Source organism: Micromesistius poutassou, assembly GCF_964030765.1.
Source record: "Micromesistius poutassou genome assembly, chromosome: 9".
Taxonomy (NCBI): Eukaryota; Metazoa; Chordata; class Actinopteri; order Gadiformes; family Gadidae; genus Micromesistius; species Micromesistius poutassou.
The window spans coordinates 17,540,537-17,564,089 of NC_140279.1; the positions used below are offsets into that span (position 1 = coordinate 17,540,537).

General features: G+C 49.5%; 1 protein-coding gene across 1 annotated transcript in view; it reads right to left on the bottom strand.

Moving 5' to 3' along the window:
* Positions 1-303: 303 nt before the first annotated feature.
* Positions 304-23,553, bottom strand: part of fryl (furry homolog, like) — a gene marked incomplete at its 3' end in the record, with an annotated part of 60,666 nt that continues 37,416 nt past the window's right edge. Inside the window, 24 exon segments of the mRNA XM_084472953.1 lie at positions 304-315; positions 460-528; positions 1,830-1,858; positions 1,861-1,927; positions 2,323-2,472; positions 3,085-3,292; positions 6,357-6,721; positions 9,633-9,848; positions 11,264-11,464; positions 12,788-12,964; positions 13,106-13,180; positions 13,704-13,865; positions 14,840-15,040; positions 16,023-16,163; positions 16,445-16,713; positions 16,973-17,640; positions 18,211-18,305; positions 18,932-19,119; positions 19,819-19,940; positions 20,465-20,672; positions 20,998-21,180; positions 21,655-21,758; positions 22,211-22,361; positions 22,747-22,859. Coding sequence (XP_084329079.1) covers positions 304-315; positions 460-528; positions 1,830-1,858; positions 1,861-1,927; positions 2,323-2,472; positions 3,085-3,292; positions 6,357-6,721; positions 9,633-9,848; positions 11,264-11,464; positions 12,788-12,964; positions 13,106-13,180; positions 13,704-13,865; positions 14,840-15,040; positions 16,023-16,163; positions 16,445-16,713; positions 16,973-17,640; positions 18,211-18,305; positions 18,932-19,119; positions 19,819-19,940; positions 20,465-20,672; positions 20,998-21,180; positions 21,655-21,758; positions 22,211-22,361; positions 22,747-22,859 — 4,174 coding nt within the window.

Sequence of the window (23,553 nt, forward strand, 5' to 3'; positions counted from 1 at the left end):
AGGACAGCAGGCGTATCCAAGTCTAATCAACCAATGTCTATCTCGCAGCACTCTGTCATCTGCCAGCTCTGGGCTAAAGTGACAGCTTGAAGATGCTTACAGTAAGATAACAGTTAGGCAGACTGGGCCATCCCCTCTCTGTTTGGACTCTGTAACCCTCAGCCTGAGCCCCAATTGGATTATTCTGCCATTTCCTGTTGTCTTCCTGGACATTATGATCAATTAGGCCTCGGACAAAACAAGAGATTTGGCAGGGCGATCTAATTGAAATTAGGCATTTATTTATATCAGGTACTTAGGGCGTTAGGGCTTTATCTGAAGCAGGTATTCAATAATTATATGAATTTTAAGCCCTCATTCAAATGAGGGCTTAATTCAAGCACTAAAACCAGCGGCGTCTTTTGAAGCCTGATGGGTATGTGATGCAACTCGGGGGGGGGGGGGGGCTGTGGTCCCTACCTGGGCCTGGGTGCTCCCCCGCTGGCAGCCGTCTTTATCTCCAAACGTCTTCCTGCAGTTCTCCAGCCACTGGAGATCAGAGAGGCACAGAGGGAGAGCCGGAGAGAGAGTGAGAGGAGGGAGGCAAAAGGACAGACAGAGATATAAGAGAGGGGGAGATAGGAAAAGACATGGAGATAGAGGGATGATAAGAAGAGATGGACATAAAGGGGGATAATGATGCGGAGAGACAGAGAGAGAGGCAGAGAGAGAGAGAGGCAGTGAGAGAGAGGCAGAGAGAGAGAGAGAGAGAGAGAGAGAGAGAGAGAGAGAGAGAGAGAGAGAGAGGCAGAGAGAGAGAGAGAGAGAGAGAGAGAGAGGCAGAGAGAGAGAGAGAGAGAGAGAGGCAGAGAGAGAGAGGCAGAGAGAGAGAGAGAGAGAGAGAGAGAGGCAGAGAGAGAGAGCAGAGAGAGAGAGAGAGGCAGAGAGAGAGAGAGGCAGAGAGAGAGAGAGAGAGAGAGGGAGAGAGAGCGAGGGAGAGTTAGAGGGAGAGAGAGACGGGATAGAGATTCATAAAGAGAGGAGATGGGGATGGAGAGAAGGATACGAGAGATGGAACAGATAGGAGGAAAAGGGAGGGAGATGAGAAGAGGGAGAGAGTTGGATGGAGATAGGTTAGGGAAAGATTGATAAGAGGAAAGAGATGGAGAGAGGGAGAGAAAGATAGATAGCAAAGGCGGAGAGAGAGAGGGAGGGAAGGAGAGAGTAGCAGGAAAGTGAGAGAACGGGGAGAGAAGCCAATAACAGTGAGTTCAAGAAAAGTTCCCCTCCCCCCTTCATGCGTGTGTAGTGTGGTGTGTGTATGTCTGCAGTGTGTGTGTGTAAAACTGCTTGGTGGAGGGGGCAGGGCTAGATTAATAAAAGTGTTGTACTTAGCGAATTAAAGGAGGTCTGTTACATTGCAGCGGCGGGGGAGGTTCTCCGGAGGGGAGATAGTGGGGAGAGGGAGGTAGTGTGGAGGAGGAGGCCCTCAGGACTGGCACTGTCTCATTCAATTAGCCTCCCCGCATCCCAAGCAGCCTTTGCAATCTCACCGCCCCCCCTCTGGGATCCACCACCACCACCACCACGCCTCGATAACTCGTTTAGCAGAGCACTATTTTTATCTGCCAGGCAGGAGTCATGCATCTGACGTAGTATGATGATAACTCTGCCACACCCAGACGGACGGACGGACGGACATTCAATCAGAGACAGCTCAGAGAGAGGAACAGACTACTGGGCCAGACAGATGATATTTTTCGCTTTAACGCTTTATTTATATCCAAGGACGGACAGTGAAGGGTGACTGAGGAGCAAGATGAGGATGAGAAGATGATGAAGGTGCTTACCTGCTCAGCAGCCTCTCTCTTGCCGTTGTGGTGTCCAGATGCTCCTGCAGCTCCAGCACACTGAACTTCAACGTCTCCAGAAGACCACAGGACAACAGCTGCACCCACGGGAGACAGGACAGAGGAGGCAGGAGACAGGACAGAGGAGGCAGGAGATAGGACAGAGGAGACAAAATGCATCTTGGGATAAGATTCAATTGATTAAGTTTACATTTTCTGTAGCTCCTGAAACTACTACATTAATATGTCACATGGAATGATAAAACTACAATTCCCATCATGCTCCAGGCTTCAGTAACTGAAATAGGCAAAGCTTAAGACTAAGGCTGTCTTGAAGACAACTACTTGTGACTTGTACAACCTATTTTGGACAGGTGTGCTCAAAGAAGCCGAATAAATTAATTGAAAGACTCAACTTCATTTCATTATTTTAATTCCAAAAAGCTTCAAAATAAAAGCGCAGGCCGTTCTGCCTTCTATTTTGTGGTCTCACCGTCTCGGCGTCCAGCAGCACGGTGGGACAGTTGGAGTGAGAGGTCATGACCTCCAGGGAGCTGAGGAACTGGTTGCCCATTCGCTGGAGCCGCTCCCCTAGGAACCGGACGGCCGAGTGGGTGATGGAGCCAAACTTCCTCTGGATGTTCTGTGGTAGAGACAACAACAGTAAACAACAACACCCGCTACCTGCCCGACGACATGGGACCAAGGACAGAACACACAACACAAGTAAGGGATAATGTATAGAACGTCGCCGGTCATTATCGGGAAATGAGCCCCGACAGGGCGAACAGGACACCGACGCGAAGTGGAGGTGTCGTGCTTCGCCCTGAAGAGGCTCATTACCGATGATGACCGGCGACGTTCTATACATTATCCCGGTTATTACACGGCTACTTGCCAAAACGAAAAAATGACTTCACGCGCTGTGTCTTTCTACAAATACCAATCGTAGTGTTGATCAGCAGAGAAATAGTCTGCCAAAGACATTCGTTGACGTCGCTTAGCAACCGAATCCGCTGGGGTTGATAAGTTACCGGGCTACTTGCAGAGTGATACGAAAGATGTGAAAAAAAAATCCACTTTCCTTGACAGCGGTCATTATATGCTTAGCAACGGTCATTATTGAAAAACAATTCACCACCGGAAGTCGGGAAGAACCATGCAAGTGAACGGAGCGTTCCACAGCCTTGAGACGAGCCGTGTGATAACAGACAATAAACAATACAAACACACACTCTCCCAACCCTCTGCTCACCTGGAAGAGTCGGGAGAACACGTGGAATGTGTAAACGGCAGAGGAGCCGTCGGTGTCGGACAGCATCTGGTTGACGTGGCAACGCCAGGCGTCCTCCTCGTTGTCGTAGGCGACCGGTTGGAAGGCGGCCAGGATGGCAGAGAGGAACGGCGAGGGGGGCGGAGAGGGCTGGATCTCTGGGAAGCCTTCCGTCTCGCAGTCATCTTGACTGCAGAACACACGACGGGAAGCACGAGAGCATTAAGACAGCGCTGAGGGAACATTCACTGCGCTCACAAAGTGCCACCACAGAGCTCACACAGAGCTAGCACGGCTCTAAAAGCTACAGCGGATCAAACACAGGGAGCACAGAGCAAAGACAATGCTGACAGCGGTACCAGAGAGATAACACTGGGAGCACATAGCTAACATCAACAACAAAGGTGATGTGTGGCAGAGCTAAAGCATAGCTAATGTTGAGCTAACACAGAGCTAATGCTGAGCCAACAAGGAGAACAAGGCTAACAGAGGGAGCATGTCACTAACAGAGTACAGTGCTAACCCCATAGCTAACACAGAGCTAATGCAAGGCTAACGGAGAACAAAGCTAACATCAAAACAAATGCACATGTTGCTCTCCCCCCTCCCCCTCCTGCTGCTACTCTCTCCCCCTCCCTTCCCATCTCTCCCTGCAGTCTATTTTAAGCTCTATTCTACTGCAGTGCTCCGGCAAGAAAAACAACACACTGAGCTATTAGCAATTTAGCATGCAAACGCCCGCGTTCCCCCCTCTCTCTCTCTCTCTCTCTCTCTCCGACACCCAAGATACTCACAGGCCAGTGGGACCAAAGAGCCTGAAGAAGCAGACAGAGTACAAGTAGCGAAAGCCAGTGCTGCCGAGCGCTGTAGCAGACACAGTTTCTGTCCTCATCCTCACCTCAAACAGCCTCTCTCTCTCTCTCTCTCTCTCTCTCTCTTTTGCTCTGTGTCTCTCACTCTCTCTCTCTCTCTCTCTCTCTCTCTGTCTGTTTCTCGTTCTGTGCTCTGCAGCGCGATAGCGCGGCGACGGCTAACTGCACAAGCACAAGTGCTCCCGTCCCACACAGCAGTGAAAGGAGTGTGTGGAGAACCTCGCTGCTACACACACACACACACACTGACACGACAGACTAGCTGGATAACAGCTAAGGCCCCAAGCTCACTCCCTCACGCTCACTCCCTTTCTTTCGTTCTTGGCACATCAACACTTTACTTTCAGACATCCCTTTTATTGAAAACCTCCCCCCCCCCCCCCTTCCCCCTCTACTTAGAGTGAAGGACTTTAGTGTTTGACTGTGGTGGTGCATGTAAATGCGAAAATCCCTGTTACATCAGGGCTCCCTGTATGATTGTAATGCAACTTGCTGGAACAAACCCTTTCTCAAAAAGGTGCCCAAATGCTTCTCAGGTCAAGTTGGTACAACGTATCATCTCAGCTTAATAGTTCAACCCACACAGAAACTGAATACCCAACACTCTTTCGTAAAAAATTGACAGAATGTGAAGCAACCACCACTCATGTTTTTTTACAGTCATTTTTGAAATATTAGGTACTAAATCCAATTCGTATAAAAGAAGTGAAAGAGAGATATGAGGTATGACGCAATCATCCCTCTCTTCTACAGGCTATCAGAACATCGGTGCATTATGTGTTGGCCATCCTGGTGTTTGTTTCCAAGGGTTTGGCACAACTCTGAAGAGCGCTTCACAGTTTGATTTGTGTCCCTGGCCGGGCTCATTGTCCTCGTTGTCTCTCTTGGCCCACCTTCCAGAGCAACTTCACGGACAACCTTCAAACTGAGGCCTGCTGCTCCCCGGAGAGGAACCAGACAGGGCTGCTCCTTGTCACCACACCACCTTTTAGAGCGGTTTTGTTTCGGACAAACTCGAAAGAGCCCATTGTGAAGTATCTTATCACGAATCACAGTGTTCAGTAGAACACCAGATCATCCCATCCCACGCGTTGGGATTTCAGAACCTCAAAGTTCATTAGTGAACAGCTGAGCAATGGCCTGAAAGTATTGCTGATGGATTTGAAGTAAGCATTGCACTATGAGGACCTGAGACAGCTTACTAAGGGCCCTGAAGTGATGGAATTAATGCATCGCTTTAGGAGGACTTCAGGCAGCTTGGTAATGGGCTAAAAGCACTGCTGGTTGAAGCACTTTCTCGGGTCTATAAAGACCTGAGAAACGTACCTGAAAGCCTTAACACGTTGCTTACCCGAAAGCCTTAACAGGACGTGAGACAGCTTTGCCGATAGCATAAGTCCGTTGCTCTATGAGACACTGAAACTTAACCAATGGCCTTAAGGCATTGCTCTACAACGACTTGAAAAAGTTGTTCAAAAGCACTTACGTATATTGCTATATGAGAAACTGAAGAACTTAACAAACAAAGCCAAAGGGTAACTCTGCGAGAACTTGAGTCCAATAGCCTCAAGGTGTTGCTCAACAAAGTACTTTAGAAAGTTAACCAGTAGCATCAAGACGTTGCTCTATAAACTACTTGAAAGTTGACCAATTGCATTAGGCCGTTGCTTTACAAAGTACTTGACAAAGTTAACAAATAACATCAAGGCTTTGCTCTACAAAGTACTTTAGAAAGTCAACCAATAGCATCAAGGCTTTGCTCTACAAAGTACTTGAGAAAGTCAACCAATAGCATCACAGCGATGCTGTATGAGATGCAAAGGCTGCATCTGACGATGGGCTTGAAGCCTTGCTCTCCGAGTTCCTGATTCTACTACTTCGATACGATATGATACAAATTTATTAATCCCCCGTAGGGGAAATTTGTTTGTTGCAATAGCCCAGCAGCAGTAGTATTATCCACAGGATAATAATAAATAATATACAATACAATAAGAATACAAAGTACTAATACAAACAAAAGTAGACGCTAAGGGAAAATGCTAAACGAAATGCTAAAGTAAGGAGAAGACAAGACAAACAGAAGATGAACAAAAAAATAGGGCAAAAAAAATAGACAAAATAGAAGAATAAATTGTAAATTATAAAGTGGCTAAGTTCCAGAAATGAAATGTAAACAAAGATGCAATGTAAACAAAGAGAAAAAGAAAAAGAGGCCCAGTGATCAAGTACGTGTACACACACACACACACACACACACACACACACACACACACACACACACACACACACACACACACACACACACACACACACACACACACACACACACACACACACACACACACACACCCCACCCCCCCCCCTCCTCGCTGCGCTCACCTGGACATGTCGGAGAAGTCGGCCTCCTCCTCCTCACAGCGCTCGTCCAGCTCCTTCAGGGCCAGCGTGACGTCCTCCTCGCACACCGAGCCGCCGCGGGGGCTGTCGGGCAGCGGCGGCAGCGGCGTCAGCGCCATGGGCGCCGGCGCCCGGTGGGGCTCGTCCTCGCACAGGATGTACCCCGGCGGAGTGTCATGGGCCGGCGTGGGAGGGGGCGCCGGGTCCAGCTCGTCCTGGGGGTCCTGGGAGTCGGGCAGGTCGCAGAGGTCCAGGGGGTCAGAGGGCAGCGGGGGGGCGCTGCAAAACCCCGTGTCCTCGCTCACGCTGCTGCTGAGCTCGTCCGCCGCCGTCATGCTGACGGCGTCCTGGAACCAGAGCCAGACGGGGGGGGGGGGGGGGGGGGGGGTGGTCAAGAACGAGAGGCGGCAAAGAGGCTTGTAGAAAAAGTTGTATGTTTGTACTAGGGCTGGGCAAGTTAACGCGTTAAATACAAATTAACGCACAGCCTTTTCTTTTTTCACTTTGATTTTGAAAGGTTTTGCCCACAGAATGTCAACATTCATGTCAGAAATCATCTCTGTTTCTTGTTCCACTTACTTTACATTCAATTACACTCGCAGTAAGTGACTGCCCGATTACAATTGCAGTAAGTGACAGCCTGTTTACAAGTCCCAAATCTGTGGCGCTACTTATTTGAGTTTGACTACACTTGTAGTAACTGTTGGTTAACAATTATACTAATTAACTGCCTGTTTACAATTCCCAAATCTGTGGTGTTCCGTAAGTTTCATATTCAACCCACACCGAGTGAGACGATAAAACTCCCTCAAGATCACTTGGTCTAGTTTTTGCTTATTAAGTACATTCGGTATGAATGATAATGTGTCATTCCATTTGATAATCTCATTTAACTTCAATTGGAGTGGATTTAAAATAGAATTTTAAAAGTGTGATCAATCGCGAGTTAACCCACCCATACTATGCGATTAACGCGATTAAAACTTTTAATCTTTGCCCAGCCCTAATTTGTACTTTAAACTTGCACTGTGTGACTTCACTACTATAACACTTCATTCTGCTCCACTATTGTCCCCCACTGGGGAAAAATGTCAGACGAGACTGATGAAAATGAACCGGCTGGAACTGCAGCGACCACTCACTGGAGGCTTCAAGGGGAAAGACTTACATGGTGCAGGTTTAACTGAACACAAACAGTTAAACTTCAAACCAAACACTTGGCTCCCTGTACTCGCATGTATACACCAGCCACGAAAGGATCTTATTAGCGTCACACTGGCAGAACCTGTTAACACACACACCGGGTACCCAAAGATCTACCGCTTCCATTACCAAAGTCACTTTCTCAGAGTGGCTCGTGGAAGAAGATGTTTCCCATGCGAGAACCACGGGAAATATTGAACAAATGGAGGGCTAATAACCGTCCGTCAGTGGGGTGCCGATAGGGATGTGACCCGACCCCTCGTAAACCACCCCCTCTGTCAGCCGCGACAGGCCCTCAGCATACAGCAGACCGCCGGGAGAATGGGACGGCACCGGTTGTGCACTTTTTACGTCTCTACGGCCGATAAACCACTGATTTATGGAACACGCGTGAGAAATGAATCCCTCCCCTAAGTAAACCCCACGCATTTTGCACTGGTGTCAGCAAAAAAAAAAAAAAAAAAAAAAAAAAAACCTGGCCGTGTGGTAATTGGGTTTCCCTGCACCGGCTAAAGAGGTTGACGTAAGAATTGTGTAAAAAGCTATGACTACAGCAACCCAGAGGGCAAGGGGGGGCAGGGGGGGGGGACACTGAATTACATCAGACCCCGGTAACCGGGTGGTTACGGTGAATGACGCAGGTTGTGGAGAACACCGGGGGGGGGGGGGGGAGGGGGGGAGGGGCGGGCATTTAATGTGACGACACAGCGAGGACCCAACCGGAACAATTTCATGTCCCCCTTGTTTTCATTTTTGTTTTAACTTAAGAGAGACCAATGCAGAATGGGGTATGGCAGTGTGCCAGCCGTCCCGGAAAGCTTTCAGGAGCGTTGCTGGTCTGACTGTGGGGGGAGGGGGAGGAGTGCGGTTGGTGGTGGGGCGGGGTGACTAAGACTATTGATGCTTTTATCTGATGCTCATTAAACTAAGAGCTGGGGGCCCCTGTGATGGAGGAGATGTCCTCCAGATGACATTGAGGCAGCTGGCCAGATCTTGGCTAGCTCCACACAGCGAGCCCGTCTGCTGGGAGCCAAAGCCATTGTTTTTCCCCCCAATGAGACCATGGGACCCCGGGGCTAACGCAGAGGGAGGTGGCTACCACGTGGTGCCCATCATCCAGGCGCCAGGAGATGCATGATGTTACCCAGGTGAGGTCAGAGAACGAGGGGCCATCGGGGCGGGACCCGAGGTCGCTCGGCTGACAAGCGCACGTCAAGAGAGAGAGCATGCGAGCCGCCGGTGTTAGTGGGAAGCAAGAGAGCGGGTTAGCAGGTGACGCTTAAGTGGTTAGCTGATCAAAGGAGTGGCCTTTCGCCCCTTAATGCCCTCGCAAATCATGCCAACAGCAACGCCTTCCCTTTAATCATGTGGTGTGCTCCAGTCTAGTCCTGATTACACTTTGAAGAAGAACCGACTGGAGTTTAATGCAGTGGTACTCACATGTCGGTGGGTTGAAGGTGGCGGCATCGTAGGGGAGGGGTTAGATGTTTGGAGCGCTCGGCTCGGAGGTGGGAATTATTAGTGAGCAGTTACAGCTGACCTGAGGTGAGCGCTTGTTGTTTTTTTTTTTTTTTTTGAATTTTTGCACTTTGATCTCTCCCCGAATCAAAACAAGCGCACCCCCCACTAAGAAAACCCATAAGAAACACAGAGCTGGAGGAGCAAGCCCCACGCGGACCCAGAACCCAAAGCAGAGCTGCCACACATACACCCATCCCCCCCCCCCCTTCCCCCCCCGGCCACACAACCACACACACTCACACACAGAAGCAGCAACACAAGCCTGCTGTATTGCTCGCCCCATCACGCACACAGACAGACACTACCAGACAGACAGTTGTACACCCCTAAACACCAGCGTCATGCATCCCATCAGACACCCATCATCGCAGACAGACAGAAAGACAGACAGAACGAGGAGAGACAGGCAGAAGAGGAGAGAACACAGGCAAGGAGCCCCTTTTTAACCCCTACAGCACGAGCAGAGAGCATGCCGCCAAGAGACTAGAAAGCACCCGAGCACCACAGCGTATCACTGATCCCGATTGACCGCACCTCAGGCAGCTGGCTGCTGGTGCTGTCTGAATGGGCCCTCTCCAGCACCGGGCGGTCCAGGGCGGGGCTGTCCAGCCGGGGCAAGGACGGGTGGGAGGGGAGGGAGGGCAGGGGGCCAGCGTCCTCGGTGAGCACGCTGCTGCATGACTCCTGGGACTGCAGGAGGGAGTCCACGTGGTTGGAGGTGGCGTCGTCGGTGGCCGAATCGCTGTTCAGCTGTTCAGGAAATGACACCAGATAAGCATCGTCTGCTCAGCTCTCGCCCCCGAGAGGGAGACGGACGGACAGACAGACAGACGACACCAAAATGCTCCCACGTATTTTTTTTTAAATTAAACCCACTTCTTCGTATAAAATGTATTCAACTGGTACACGGGTTTGCTTGCTTTTTTATCAGAGGTCTGAAGAGCAGGCTACTGACCACTGTCAAGCAGTAGGTTCCCTTTCTCTGGTCACTTTCATTATGCATGCATCTAACGATTCATCTGTGTATATATATATATAAATATCAAAAGATAATTAGTTAAGATAACATAGATTAGATATTTTTAGTCTTAAATTCAGCAAGGCAAAAACATTAAGTGAAATTGTGCAATGGTCAAGATAGTAGTAGTTATTCATTTCATCAAAAGGCTCTACTGTCACATAAGGCATGCTGAATGTGAAAAAAGGGGGGTGGATAAGAGGTTTTAGGGAGTTAAGCTCATTCTCAAGATGCACAACAGAGCAGGAAGTAAGTAGAGAAATATATTGGAAAATAAGGGCGTCCAGGGGACTGAAGCAGCAACTACATCCAGAAAGAAAACAGATTCCTACAAAGTCAGTGCAAAGCAGGGTGTGGTTAAGAGAGAAGCAGCCAAATAACTCACAACCTAAAATTAACGAGAGGCAGAGAACCATGCTGTAAGTTTGTCACTTTGTCTAAAACTGACAATAAATTGGATACATTGCATGTCTAAAGAAGCAGGTCTCCCTAAGTATTGGTGAAGAAGCATCTTCACTTACATTAGTACATTGTGGCTATGGGCGGGGCTATAATGATCGTCAACCTCTTTAAACAATCCGGTACGGAGGCTCACGATTCGGGCAAAGATCTTTTGGCTCAACAGCTGCCAATTAAGTGCAACAGCTTGCAGTTAGTTTGACTTGTTTTTAGGAAATGATCTGAACGATCTCAGCCTACCAACTTTAACACCAAGTCAGTAGGGCAGTACTATTCCATACAGGACTTGACTGGTCCTATACTGTACACTGTCCTAGGCCGTACCCTGTACTTACCTAGCGGTAGTGGAGTGTGGACAGCAACAGTAATGTTGCAGTGGGGGCTAAGGGGACGTGGAGGAGGTGGAAGGGGGCGTGTCTATCACCAGCCAGGAAGCAAGCAGATAGCCTCTGACCCATTGTGGCTCAGCCCAGCGCATGTCCCCACACACACACACACACACACAGCCATACCCCGACACCAACCCACGCACACACACCATGCCAGCCGTCTGAGAGAGGAGCGTGGCGGGGGTCAGTGGGCAGGGGGTGGGGGGGGGGCGAGGCATAGATAGGGCAGGGTGGGGGTCGGGGGTTGCGGAGGGGGGGGGGGGGTGGGGGCTGAATTTGTGTGGGTGGAGAGGACTTACGAGGTTGGCGCGAGTGAGAATCTGGCTAGCACTCAGTACCTCCTCCTCTGACGACTCGTCGGTGTCCTCCTGGTTGGTGAGGTTGAGGCTGGGCGTGCTGCCCGTGTACTGGCACTCCTGCAGCGACGGCGTGTCGCCCTTGTCCATGCTGTCCAGCGAGCGGCGCCGCACGCCCCAGTTAAAGTTGTCCATGCTCTCCCCCTGCAGGGCACCGCGGGGAACAGCAGGTTAGAGGGGGAGGGGGGCGACGCGGGACCACGAGGGGACTCGGCAATAACACACACACACACACACACACACACACACACACACACACACACACACACACACACACACACACACACACACACACACACACACACACACACACACACACACACACACACACACACACACACACACACACACGAATGGAGAGGGACAGAAACACACGTTACAAACAAATACGCAGATATGTGGATAAATACAGTGCTGATAAAGTCAGATACAAACCTTTTCATTTCCTAATAATCATATTTTTATTAATATTCTAATCTCTTTATTTATCATCTGTACTCTGTGCGAATCCGCTGTGACAAGCAGATTCCCGTCTGGAGTACATCTTATCTTACTTCAGGGCTCTAACCAGAAATCCTGATGGCACTGAAAGCAAACTTCTGGAATCAACATGACAACCAAAGGAGGTGGATGACGATTCAAGGGAGCAGTGGTTTCTACTGACGGAGCTGTACGTTACGAAACAGTCACAAGACAGGGAGGTTAACAGGCCGACCCCAGGGGGCGCTACGCAGACTTACCTGCAACTCCTTGTAGCAAAAGAAGAAGAAAGGTGAGAGAGGCGAGTTAGAAGACTAAGGCTTGTTAGAGACAGACAGACAGACAGACTAGAGACAAACAGGACACAGAACATGACGTTTGTTCTCCTCTACTAACTTTGTGAGTCGTTTGAGTCCTAAACACAGAAGACGAGAGATCGGATGAAACATTGTAACGTAAAAATATGGCCGTACAAGAAAACAGCAACAATACAAAAACATAACACTACAAGAACACACTACAAGTGCACTTTTTAAAAAGGTTAGACTGAACTAAGTTCAAATTTCAGATTCAGATTTGTACACAGTTCAAATCTTTTTACGTCCCGTCATTTGAACACTTAAATAAGGTATTCTTACTGAAATGTACATTTTTAATATCATAAAATCATTTCCAAGCTTGACCGCTGTATTGATGACACACTGAATGGTGTGAGTTAAATGTATTAAAGTGTAACAAAGTATAACCGAGATTGAACAAACAGTGTATTTCAGAGTATCTAAGTGCATTAAAGTGTATCGAACAGTACGTGAGCATATGAGAGTACATCTAATGGTACCTGTGTGTCTATGGGTACCCTAGCGTATTCAAGAGTATCTGGTCAGTACAAGGTCTCTCCCCTATAGTTTATTAACCCCTGCACTGAGCATCAAGCCAATATCGTGGCAAGCATTGTCCTCCATGTCTGTAGTTCTCCTGAACACTCACCTCCGTGTCCTCCAGCTCCACGTCCAGGAAGTCAAAGTCCTTGAAGACGCCAAACTGCTGCTCGCTGCCGGCGTCCTCGCCCTGGCCCTCCTCCTCCTGCACCACCTCCTCCACCGTGGGGATCAGGCTGCTCTGCTGCTCCCCGCAGTCCAGGTCCTCGCTGGAGGAGAACACCACCTGGGGAACACGCACCAACCAGGGCCGACGCCGTCAAACACAGGAGCCGCACAGGACTGACGCTTCAAACATCAGGCGATCGCATGCGTGTGTTGTAGATGAGGTCTGTGGTGGTGCTCAAGAGTAGGAGAGGAGTCTTACAGAGGGATTTTTGGGGATTCCTGACTCGGGACCGCACAGCGACAACACATTCATCAGCTTCTCCCGAGTCCTCCTCTGAAATGACAACGGCGACAGGGGATTACACACTAGAAGGTTAAAGAACAACAAAGATATATCACAGTAAGACACCATTGTGCACATCCTGACCCATTGGATGATAGTCAGGTATCTCTATTGTCATCTTATTCCCAGGTGTGTTGCAAATGATTACCATAACGTGTCTCTATGTTAACCTGCACACCAGATTGTGTTGCTATATTTACCTGCCAGCCAGGTGTGTCGCTACAATCCCCTCCCCGCACGGTGTGTCGCTATGTTTACCTGCCCTACATGTATGTCTCCATGGTAACCTGGTCCTCGGGTGTATCATTAGGGTAACTTGCTTGGCGGGAGTGAGGCTATGTTTACCCACTCCTCAGGAGTGTCACTGTCTCCCTGAGGCCTGTCACCATGGTCACCGGATCACCAAGTGGGTCACCATGGCCACCTGCTACCGCCAGGTGAATCTACAGGTAGCCGGTCGTCATGGTGTGTAACTCCAGTGACCTTGCTCCGCCAGGTGTGTCACCGTGGTTACCTGAGAGAGCTGGGGCCTCTTCCAGCTGACGGGAACCAGGCCGTTGGAGTTGGACCCCGAGGAGGTGGAGGAGGTGCTCCTCGTCACGGCGATCACCTGCTGCTTCCCGATGCGGCCCGCAGGCGTTCGCTGGTCCCCGTACTTATGACCTATGATGGGCGTCTGGAGCGACCAGTGAAACAACACGTCAACATCCCTTTCCACTGTTCAATATTACGTTTCATCACAGTCACCTCAACATCCCATTCTGCTGTACAATAGTATGTTTCATTAGCCTGGCTATTGCCAGACCAAGCTCAAATCGTAGATTGCACGTTGGTCTGGGGAGGCTGCTGTCGTTTTCTTCAGCACAAGAGGCGTGATCAACGGGCCTAGTTCAACTGACTCTGTGCTGCAATTGGCTGCTTGCCGTCGCTTCCCTGTCGTCATTGTGTTAAATCAGCCAATAGCGCGCCAGGTGGAGAAGCCAGCTTGGTGATTGGCTCCCGCCAAAACGCATCGGAAGCAGAAAGAAATGTGTTGCTCTTCTCCCTTGACCCTTCTGCAGGGTGAACTCAAATCGCCGGCAAAACGGGCTGGGGGTACCCAGTCTAATGTTTCATCACAATCATATAAACTTCCCATTCTGCTGACTATTATTTTATACCACAACCCACACATCAACAGCTCGACAACATCCATTCTCCTTTACACTAGCTTTGTTCCAGCATTAAATAAAACCGAAAACATTCCTTAAAACATAGGTCATGTTGATGTGATGACCAAATAGCTCATGTCACTTTTCACACATAACAAGAGAAAGATGTACTCTGCTATATGAGTATTCAAGAGTGTCCAAGAGGGAAAGAACAGAAACACTTAAAGCTGCATCTGGATATAAAAAAACACCAGATATCTAACACCCCCATCAACATGGTAAGGTATCAACATGGTACCTTAGCACCTGAGATGTCTTGGCAGCATTTAACCTAACCCTTAAATGAAAAAAATAAAAGGGATAAAAACCAGATGGCATAGAAAATGGGCCTTTAAAAGAACTAGTTAAAATGAATAAAAGAGTAGGGTGTGTATTCTAACAGAAATCAAGACGGCTCAGCAGACCAGAGAGCCGGGGCGGGGTAAGAGGGAGCTCTGACCTCTGAGATGTCGAAGTGGAAGTCCAGCGTCTTCCCCGGCAGCTCCTTGGAGGTGTGGTTGAAGATGCGCGTGAAGGCCACCTCGGGGGAGCCCGACGACTCGCCGCTGTAGGACCGCTGCATCTCGTCTGGTACCACCAGGCTGGCCGAGCGGGACACCACCAGCTTCAGGATGTTCTGGGCCTCCTTCCAGTACGGGCTCTGGAGGCGGGCATTAGACACGCGCAAACGCGTAAAACACGCGGTCGCACTAACTCACAGGCATAGACATAGACACACACGAGCGTGAACACATGTGAATTAAGACGCACTGACACAGGAACACACCAACACAAACGTGTAGGAGTTTTACAACTATGCGAGTAGGAGAGATCACGCGTTTTCTGCATGAATTGAAGGCCAGTCATTATTTCTCATCGAACTACTACTATGCCGTGGCGACCTACATTCCTCTATAGAGGCTGCTCACAGTACACACTAGTGTGCATGCATGCACACAAAAGCAGGTTTGATAGACAGTGGGTTGGTGGAGAGCAAGCCTGGGGCTGGGGCCAGCGAGTGGGCTGGTAAAAGGCTTCTACAGAGCACGGAAATTTGTCTTCAGTCAAGACAAGCCAATTCCTCCATTACGCTTCACTAGTGGGGTAACTGTTGTAGGGTCCTTCTGGGCATTGCCATTTGGCAAAGTGTCCTATACCTACGTTTGCCTCACTAAACAATCACTAAACAATTATATCTCCCTTTTACTCGTATAGTATATGCTTTTATCCAAAGCAACTCAGTTAATTCAGATATATGCCATTAGGGAGCAGGTAAGGGTTAGGGGGCATTTTACTCAAGGATGTCGACAGGTAGACAGCAACATTTGGGTTCAAACCCAGAACCTTTTGGCTGGGAGGGAAACTCCCTAACCACTACCCTATCCTGCCCCCAACTATCTTTATCCATCAATTCATCGGCCATTGGGTTATAGTTTGTATATTAACTGTAAAAAAAAAAAAAAAAGTTGTGTTCTTATGTATTGATTCGGAATGTCATGTATTTACTAATTAATACACTATGGCTACAGCTAATTGAAGTTCTAAATTAGGATTATCAAACTGGCTTCAAAACGGACAGATCCACTGGTCCCTCCACGGAGAAGAGTCCTGCTCTTCTCCGTCAGAACCCTGGGAGATCTCACCTGGACATATTTCCCGATGATCTTCATGATCTCCAGGTTGAACTGTTTGACGGGCGCCGCTGATAGGTCGATGTGACTCAGCAGGCTGTAAATGATCTGGAGCAACGACTGTTGCATGCTGGGAAGTCCTTTCTCCAGCAGCTGATGTGAGGGAGATGATAAAAAAAAAAAGACAAATTCATTCCAGTGTGATCTTTCAGTACCACCAAGGAGTAAAACCTTACAGGTGTGACGTTAAGGTACAGGTATAGAAGTACACAGACGTTATGATACACTTGGACACCGGTGGGGCCGTTTACACAAGGTACAGGAGCTAACGTGTGCAGGTGCAGGTGCGACGCTAAGCCACAGGTGTGACCTCAGGCGAGCACTCGACCAAAGGAAGCTGCAGACAGGTGTGTACTTATCGGCGGCCCGCTCACCTCGGCCAGGTAGGTGACCAGGTTGAAGGTGATGTCGGCGAAGGAGTCGTGCACGTAGCGGCACACCACGTTGATCCAGTTGGTGGAGTCTCGGGAGTAGCTGCGCGTGCTGTACAGGCTCATCATGTGGGCCAGGTTGGCCAGCGTGGGGGACTTCTCCTCGGCGCACACCTTGGCGACGCGCTCTGCCGTCTCCTTGCAGAAGGGCGTGGGGCTGTCAAAGTGCTGGATGAGGTGAGGCAGCAGGCACAGGATGTTGAGGGGAAAGCCTTGGAGAACCGGGGAGGAACCGCCGGGTACGGGTACGGAGGAGGAGGAGGTCGAGTTAAAATGGTGTGATTTATGCATTTTTAATCCGAGTTGAGAATCTAAAAAAACCAGACTAAGACGAGTCTATTACAAAGTGCCTTACATATGAATAAGAGGTAGCCCGTATCACCAATAATTCACCTAGCGTTGCATCTCATTATCCATAATTGTTTACAGCATACGTCCTGCACCAGCGTTCTCCACCGCTTGTCGTTTTACCTGCCAGCTGCGTGGGGTCGACCAGCTTGTGTCGGGACACGCTGATGAGCTTGCTGAGCAGGTGGATGCTGAGCTCCTGCGTGGAGGCCGAGGTGAAGCCCTTGAGGAAGAGCTGCAGCAGGCCGGGGTAGCTGTACCACTTGAGCTTGGCCAGGACCTGCTCCAGGCGCTCGCGGCTGTCGGCCCGGTCCAGGGGCAGCTGGCCCAGCAGCTTGTTGAGCAGCCGCAGCGCCAGCAGGTACTCAAACTCGTAGTCCGACTCCAGCAGCGACGTGGCGATCCAGAACACCGTGGCCATCAGGTTGGAGGGGTCCACGGGGGGCGGGGCCTCACCCCCGCCGCGTCCTCCCGGGCCCCCCCCACCGCCGCCCCCTCCTCCTCCTCCTCCTCCTCCCCCCCCGCCACCGCCGCCGCCCTCCCGTAGCGACGAGAGGCTCCGCGTGCGGGCCAGGTTGCCGTGGCTGCCGCCGAGTCGGTCGGCGACGTCCAGGGTGTTGCTGCGCCGCCGGTCCGCCTTGCGTTCGCACATCAGGCTCGCGCGGAGGGAGTTGCTGCGGGCGTGCACGTGGTGGTGGTGGAACAGGCCGCCGCTGCTGAGGTTCAGCTGGCCCGTGCTCTTCCGGTTGGCCGCGAACTTGGCGCCCAGCAGGGGGTCATGGCCCGCGGTCCTGGGAGAGGAAGAGCATCATGAAAACAATCTGAAATGGCTCGAGTCGATCGGATTGACGTTTACCATCGAGCAGACACTTTTATCCACATCGACTACAGGTCATTAAGGAGCAGGTAGCGGTGAGGCCGTCTTACTCAAGCATGCCTACGGGTAGTCTGCTAAAAAAAAAAATAATAATCAGGAACCCAGAACCATTAGGCTGGACTTAAAAACCCTCACCCTATCCTGCACTGAGATCAATGGTCTTCTAGCTGTTGGTTTAAAGCAGTGTTTCTCAACCTTTTTTGAGCAAACGCCCCCCTTACCTTACCCTGATCTCCTATAGAGGGGTGAGAAACCCATATGAAGATAGGCTTTTTATTTCAGTTATCCTATTTTTGCACCGAAAATATTTGAAAACCATGAAAGTTTAAAAAGTTCAAAATAATGACCACTACACAAGCAAAGTTGTGACGCCCCCGTGTTCGTTCCCAGCATCCCCCTAGGTTCTACGAACGCCCCCCAGGGGGCGCTGGCGCCCCCGTGGAGAAACCCTGGTTTAAAGCATGATAAAGAGGATGGGACATACTGGGCCAAGGCTGTGAGGAGGTCGTAGTTCTTCACCGTGTCTGCAAGCGTGTCGATGCCTGATTCCAGCGTTAACAGCAGCTCGATAACAAAGCCCTGAGGAGAGAGCAGAGAAGTGGTTGGCGGAGTGGCAGTGAGCAGTGGTAAGCCTGGCTGGGGTTAGCCTAGGCCTGGGCGATATGGCTGAAAGACATATCACGATATAACTTGATCATATTGATCGATATCGATATCGAACTATTGATTGAATTGAATTGTAATGACCTAAAAAGACTAGGAATTACCATGCTGGATTTAAACACTTCTGTTTAACACCTAATATGACCTTCCACTGTTAAGGTGGAAGGCCAATGTCGATACAACAATGAAAAACACTCAAATATTGTAAATAAGTATGGAACCGTGTTTGTAACAAATCCAGCTGCTGGATCGGTGGTCCGGTCTCTTATCAATATACAGTATATTGAACATGTTTTATATTGATATTGATCAAAAGTCTATCACGATACGATAATTCATTGTTTTATTGGCTGGGCCTAGGTTAGCCTAGCAGGGGATAGCATTGCAGGGGTTAGGCCAAGTGACAGACTGAGGTCAACAAGCTGCATCTCGTAAGAAGAGTCTAGCTTCCCCCATTTGGATATCCTATACATCCATCAGACCCAGTACGGTTCTACCAGACTTGTGGGTACAACGTAAAGGAAGCCCCGCCAGGTCCTCACCTGGGCCTCCTCCCCCGGGTCACCCACAGTCTCCACCAGGCGTGACAGGACGTCGGACAGCGTGGCCGGGGTCAGCGGCTGCTTGAGGGCCCTGAAGATCTGGAAGGACCTGCCGGCGTAGTGGCGGGAGGTGCAGGACAGAGCCGTCTGCAGGGCCACCTCGCTCAGCAGAGACTCCAGCTGGAACCCTGGAGGGGCACACACACAGCGGAGGATGTACAGTGGACCGCCATACAACTGACCCAAATCTACACTGACAGAATGAGGAAAGGTAGGAAAGTCACTGCAGATAGCACACACCCTATTTGCAGCCAGTTTGAGCTCCTGAAGTCTGGGTGGCGCTACAGAGTGCCTCTGGCAAAAAGTGTATTTAGGAAATCCTTTGTTCCAAATGCCATCAGTATCATCAACCAAACCAAGTGACAACATCAAAGTGAGATGCTATTTCTATTTTTATTTTCATTTTTTATTTTTATGTATTTAAGCATATGTATTATTTTCTTTTCTTTTATCCTGAAATTTTCATTATATGTCTGCGATAATATGTCTGTATGTTTATCTGTCTATAATGTCTGGTGAGCCAAAGAAAAATTTCCACCTTGGTGGACATTAAAGATTTATTCTATTCTATTCTACCTTGTATGTGTGAGGGGTTAATTTGGTTTGCGAGAGGAGATAGATATTGTTGTGCTAGGAGCTCTACATTTGGTTTGGGAAGGGTAACATGGGGCTATGGGAAGGTTATATAGGGTTTTGAGAGAAGACAAATAGGATAAGGGGAGGAGTGACACAGGGCTGTGGGAGGAGTTAAGTATACGGCTGTGATAAGAGATGCGATAAGGTAAGAGATAGATACGGTCTGTCGGGGGAGTGTCCGTAGTACCGACCTGCGTTGGACTGCTTGAACACTGCCACCACGTGTCGGAGGAACACGCTGAGCTGCTCGGCGCTCTTGATCTGGGGGTTCTTGGGAGCGACGTCCTCGTGGTTCCAGAGAGGACCACGCTTCCTGGAGAACCAACACACACAAACGTCAGCGGCCGACGACGGGACAGGGACAACACACATAATGTGATCATGCCACAACTTGTACAACATGATGGTCATTACTTGACGTTGTAACTCCAAACCCATGTATGTAATCACCGCACACAGAACCACCAAACCAAAGTCCAAACCCAGCACACACTATTAGTCAAATCCATGCAATGGGAAATACCTAATCCATTCAGACTTGACTGTGAGCATGGAACCAAATACACACACAATTAGCATGTGAGCATACAACCAGATACAATGAAAGATAAGGTGGTTATGTCTTAGTTATGGTTATGTATACACAAAAAGATTAAAAGTGTAGTTTGTTAGAGGTATGCCCATGATGTATGACACCATGGGCATAAACATAAATTAAGTAATAGCTCAGTTATTCAGTAATATAAGAACACGACGATAGAATCAACACAGTGAGCTAGTCCGATACAGAAACCTAATCTACAGGTTAAAGGCGCAGTGGCAAGGCCTTCTCCTCACCTGGAGCTGATGAACTCAATCAGGGCTTTAACCTTCTGGTCCTGCAGGGTGGAGAGGTCCACCTGCTGGAGCATGGTGGGGGGCAGCGGGGAGAAGGCTCCCGCCCCCACGCCTGTGCCCAGGCTGATGCTGGAGGAGGTGGAGGAAGAGCTCAGGCCTGAGTCCGTCATGGGCGAGGGCTGGTGCTCTGGCATCAGGTCCTGGACGCCTGCAGGTTAAACGGTCAGGTGTGATCACCCGCAAGGTCACATGTGTGACCGTTATATTGCCACTCCCAACCGTGATAATATAACATGCAAAGTGTGGTTTATTGGTTTATAATTCTGTATCCATTGACTTGGTTTATGGCTGGTTGTCATGGCGTTGAATTACGTTTAATTCTCCACCATAAGTTAATCAGCAGGAACTAAGACTGGCTACATGAGACAACCTGGAGCCACACGCACACACCTATCCAAAGGCGAGGTACACTTCCGACTCATGCCTCTATCCACACGCCATTGTCTCGTCGTGCATTTTTTCCCGCAACCAACCTGTGAGGTTGAACTCGGGCGCGACGGGCTTCACCGTCAGGACCCGGGGCTCGTTGGCCTCCCTGTTGCGTAGCAGCACGGCTGCCAGCGACTGGACGCTGCTGTTGGTACCCTGGACCACCAGCAGGTGGAGCAGCAGGCGCTTGCAGTGCTCGTACACCTCCGGGTGTTGGTGGTCACAGCCTGCGAGACGACCACAGTCAGGGGAAAAAACTGTCAGACTCCCAACAGAGCTGCACCAGAGGGAGCCAGAGGGAGACGGTTGGAGCTTAGCGATTGAGGGAGGAGGAGGAGGAGGAGGAGGAGGAGGAGGAGGAGGAGGAGGAGGAGGGGGGATCTGGGGTTTTAGCTCCAGTTGTGTAAGGAAACGAGAGGAGGTGTTATCGGTTGTGTTGAAGGAGCTAGAAGGAGGCATTTAGGGGCAGTGAGGGCTTGTAGTTCTAGCGGTGCAAGGAGTGATAGGAGGAGGTGTCGCTCTAGCTGAGTGAGGAGGAGGAGGAGTAGTGATAGGAGGAGGTGTTGCGCTATCTGAGTAAGGAGGAGTAATTTATCTAGCTGTGTTAGTAAGAGGAGTTGCTCCAGCTGTGTGATGAGGAGGAGGAGGAGGAGGAGGAGGAGGAGGAGGAGGAGGAGGAGGAGGAGGAGGAGGAGGTGTACCTATGAATATGGAGTGCAGCAGGAGGTGCAGGTAGACGCTCCACTCCACCTTGACCCCGTGGTCCACGATGAGGTCGGTCAGAAGGATGACTGCAATGTTACACCTGAGAGGAGGACCCAGGTCATGACCATGTGTGAAACTTAAACAAACTAAACAGCCAGACTTTAGTCATTTGTTGTGTTTACTACCAAAAATACATTAAAATCACCATGCCGGTATGGTGTAACAGATAACTGAATCATGCTTTACTTTAGTGATTGAGTAAAGATACATTTAATCTAAATTATATTTATATTTAAATGTGACCTTACTTGCACCATTTCAACCATCACCGTAGATGCATATTTCGTACTGTTCTTTCAGTTTTATTTTATTTTTGTAATATAAACAATAAGTTAGGTGTACTATGAGAGCAAGGGTTAACCAAAGTCAAATACCTTGTTTGTTTACGCAAACCTGGCCAATAAAGCTGATTCTGATTTCTTAGGAGCAGGTAGGGGTCCACACCTTGCTTTAGGATGCCTGCACAGCTCCGGTTAGTCTGGTTGTGTGTACCTGTGTAGGGGGACGGCGGCGGTGTTGGTCTCAGGCAGGTGGTCCACCAGCGGCGACCAGCAGCCGCCCGTCGGAGGGAAGGGGAGGGGCTCCGGGCGGTTGTGGTCCATCACCTTCAGGCGCCAGTTGGCGTAGAGCGGCATGGAGTCACCTGCACGGCGGAGTGGGGAGGGCGCTTAGCAACCACAGCATCCTTTGTAACCATGGCAATAAAAAAGGCACAGTCGCTCGAGAAGCACCCAGCAGGGGGATACCCCACTCCCTTGGGGAGATGTAAGGTAGCTCAGGGGTAGACTGGGGGATCGTTAGCCAAGCTAACGACCAGATTAGTACATTAGAGGCGCCATCTCCAGCAGAGATCAACGGTTAACGATTGGCCCGCCAAAGTTCAATGACGTTGAACTTTCAAGTGAAAAATAATTGGACCACACTTCCTGACTGACTCATCAATGGGGAATCTATCACAGGCAGGGAGAGGGAGAGGATGGAGGGTGGGGGTGGGGGTTGGGGTCAGAGGTCATGGAGAGGTCACCCACTCTTCTCCTCCTCGTAGGAGCCCCCGGAGCTGCTGCTGTAACGGGATTCGAGGCGGTGGTGCTGACGAGACAGGTTGATGTTCATCCCGCTGTACACGTCCAGGTGAGGGTAGCTATGAGGACACGGACACACACACGCACACATACATCCAGGAGTGTTATAAACTGGTTCGTGGTCAAAAATGTGCATGAGCTTTAGAAATGTATTTCTGCTTAGAAGAGACCCCGGAGGATTTATGTGTCCTCTCAGCTTTCCCCGTGTAAAAAAAATATGGAATATATATATATGTATATTCCTATATATAGGAATTTGGTTCCTGGTTGAACCAGCATAGGTATGGATTTTATTCATGAATTCATGATTTTATTCATGAATTCATGATTTTATTCATCATCATTTACCCATCCATATAACATTCAGTGATGTGAAAGTCTTAGTTATAGAATAGTAAATACACAAGTATTTCTAACATGCTATTAAGGAAGGTTGTGTATGTGTCCATTGATTTTTAACAGTCAGGAGAGGGCATCTGTTTGAACTAGTTTTAACTGAACTCATGAGTGTTGTCTGTTTAAACTAGTTTTTACGACAGGTGTATATGACTGGTTCCTCCAAGGTAATTTGCATAGTCTTCTTGCATGCTGAATTGTTGTGCATGCATGCTTCAACATATTCCAACTAGATTAACATCTGCTGAGCATGCAGGTTTCCAGACCAGTGTATGTTTATACGTTTCAATCCATTTTAACTTTGTATGCATGTTTTAATTGGTAATACGATCAGTGTACTGCTAATCTTTTAAGATA